Source organism: Anneissia japonica, unplaced genomic scaffold, assembly GCF_011630105.1.
Source record: "Anneissia japonica isolate Jap-2015-1 unplaced genomic scaffold, ASM1163010v1 scaffold1487_len315116_cov162, whole genome shotgun sequence".
NCBI classification, from domain to species: Eukaryota; Metazoa; Echinodermata; class Crinoidea; order Comatulida; family Comatulidae; genus Anneissia; species Anneissia japonica.
The window spans coordinates 87,239-90,249 of NW_022732104.1; the positions used below are offsets into that span (position 1 = coordinate 87,239).

The window sequence follows — 3,011 nt, forward strand, 5'->3', positions numbered from 1 at the left end:
AGAAAGAAATTCTTTAAAAGTCATTCTTGGGATGATAACCTCTTTGATGGACATACTAAAAAAAAACAGAAAGAGACCAACGCAACTGTTGGACAGAGGCAGTCAACTGACAAAGTCTAATTTACCCCAGTAGTAAATTATTACTTAATTTTATAAGTCTGTATTAGAAGTGTTGTTAACACACAAAAAAAAAATATATGAAGAATGACTCACTGGTAGGCCATTTGGATACAGTACTTGAATATAAATTAATGGAATAGATAAGGTCTAATCAAGTACAGTAATCCCTGCTGATCATTGAAAAAAGTGGCTTCTGTTGAAGCATGTGATATATCTGTTTTTAAAAATCAGAGACTTTGCCGTGGCAAGAGAACAAAAACAAAAATTAAATAAAAAGAAAGAAGCTGAGAAAAAAGCAGCTGGTTCTAAGCTAGCTTTACATAAATAACTTTGTGAACTTCAAAAAAGAAGTCTAACCAGAGTGTGTTGCAGCAGTTGGCAACAATGTCTTAAATTTTCCCTTGTGCAATTTATATTTTACCATTGAAAAAGATATTATTAAATAAAAGCCTACAGTATTCTATTTGACATTATTTACTGTTCATTATAAGAAGAAAATAATATTTCTCAGTTGGCCCAGATACAGTACAGCTAATAATAGCTAGCAAAGAATGAAAAAAAAAAAAAAATGTTGTGTACTCATAAGAATTTTAAATTCATTTTAATTAAACCACAATATTTACTGTCATTGTTAACCTAACTTGCACAACAAGAGTAATTGGCATGGTTATTACTATTAGTAAAGTCAGTTATGAAAAGAATATTATATTGCAATTTATTTTAGTTAAAAATTGTTTATTCTGTTTTATGAGTGCAATATGCATATAATGAGAAACTATGATTGTAAACATTAATTTGCACCTTGGTATTTTAATAATAAATTATTTGGTGTTAGTGAGATGTAAAGTAGTGTATACGCTTTATAATAGTACAGTTATGAATTAAACTAACAGAACATGCTCCTCTGTGTCGACCTGCCTTCCTTTTTGTGGTTTAAAACTTAATATTTCAAAGATGGAATTATGGAACCAGAGAAAGGAGGATTGAAAAGCAAAACTATCCCAGAGGGTTTTGGGAAAGTACCCCAGAGGCTTTTGAAAGAGCATCCCCGGTAAAGTTTTGTTTTCTAGATGGAAATAGCCTCTGAGGCGTTTTGGGAGATAAATTATTATTTTTTTGTTTTTTCTTTTTGGCTTTTCAAAAGAGGCCCCGCAGCCGGCCCGGTGATGGTTAAGTTGTGTCTTTTGAATGAAGTTTTATACATACAGTTATAAAAAGGAAATAACAACTACCCATAATATGGATTACTTGGACTAAATTGGTACTCTTTAACAGTGTGAGATTCTCCATTGTGATAATAAATATTATGTTGGTTGATTGATTTTTGAACTACAGTACCAGTTTAAGAAGTAATGACAAAATTATTTTTCTAGTTTAATAAGTGGGTGCCATCTCATATCTGATTTTCCTTTCAATTGGTTAAATTTCATTTGTTCTTCCCAAAAAATCTGGTGAAAACTTTCAGGGTCTGAAAACAGTTCATCAAATTGTGATGTGCTGTCTTCAACTAATTGTGTGAATTCCCCATCCTCATCATTTAATAGTTCTCCATCTTGATCTTTGCTTTCTAACAGTTTACATGCAAGAATCCTGTTCTGCCTTTCAAGATCAACACACTTCTTTTTCATTAGGGTCATCTTCTTTCTCAACTGTTCATTATTCATTGTTGAATTTGGTTGTGATGACGTCAAACTGATAGTGAATCCTGGTGACTGCGATTTCTTACATACTTTATTCCTCAAATATTTTCTATGATTTGAACAATTTTTACATCTCACGGCTGACAGTGTCAGTAACTGGCAATCAGCAGCACGTATTGTTCTGCTGTAATAATGAGCTCCAACATCTTCCTCAACCCAACTATTTTTAGAGGGTGAAAATTCTTCATCTGGGTTTCCAATGCAAACTGAAAAAGTATTGAGCGATTCCAAAAGTGAACATAAATCTGCGATTGAGAATATTTTGGCAGTTGATTGCGGCACATTTTTTCCATGAACTGTTACAGAAGCTGTAAGTTGTTCACTGACTTCAACTACAAGCATTACACTAAATATACGCTGTTCGTAATATTTAATAAGTGTTACATTTTTAGTTGTATTCATCACTTCAAAGCCCAGTTCATTAAAACGGGTCACCTTGTTTTTAACATTAGTTTTCAAGTTTTCAAATACACATCTTTCTTCATCCTCTTCCGAACTGCATTGTAATAGAGATGATCCATTAACAATCAAGCTGATGGAATCCGGTTCATTGTTCTGAAACATAATATTTCATAATTAATAAAAATGCTCATTACAATACTTTTGTATATACAGTATTGTACATAAACATACAGTAATACTGTAGGGCAACTCTATAAAAAATAGATAAAATAGATACGCCAATTACTGTACATTTTTATATTCATTGTAACTATACCATTTTGGTGTCTAATTAATGCCTAAAACCTATATTTTGAAATTTGGAATCGGAAATATTATCAAATATTGATTAAAATAAAAAAACTCCCAAAAAATTTATTCAATTAGTTACAGAAATCTTGCTCATAAATATCATCATACAGCGTTTTAATTTTTTAAATTATTTATTCACCTGAACATAAACTTTTGTTACAGCAGCACACAATAATTTGGTTTGGTAACAAATTATGTTAAAAAACACAGTAACGGTATACAGTTACTGCATTCATTTCATTTACTTATTTTCGTCTTGTTCATGTAGAATAATAAAATCTACGAAAATGTAATCCATGTTTCCCTTAAGAGCCGACGGGATTGCCAAAAAGTAAAATAGATTACTATCTGAGTGGCTCTCGAAGCAATGGGCGAAACATAGACTAGCAAGATAATACTGTATATACTGTATATAAAAATGTAGAAATATCACAATAC

The 3,011-nt window shown here is 31.2% G+C and overlaps 1 protein-coding gene across 3 annotated transcripts in view; it reads right to left on the reverse strand.

Annotated features, from left to right (window-relative positions):
* Window positions 1–689: 689 nt before the first annotated feature.
* LOC117115588 overlaps window positions 690–3,011 on the reverse strand; it is a 9,087-nt gene continuing 6,765 nt past the window's right edge. For all 3 annotated transcript variants that reach the window (XM_033259449.1, XM_033259448.1, XM_033259450.1), the window contains exon 3: window positions 690–2,375. In XM_033259449.1, the coding sequence (XP_033115340.1) occupies window positions 1,482–2,375 (894 nt within the window). In that variant the 3' untranslated portion in view covers window positions 690–1,481. The remainder of the gene's footprint in view (window positions 2,376–3,011) is intronic.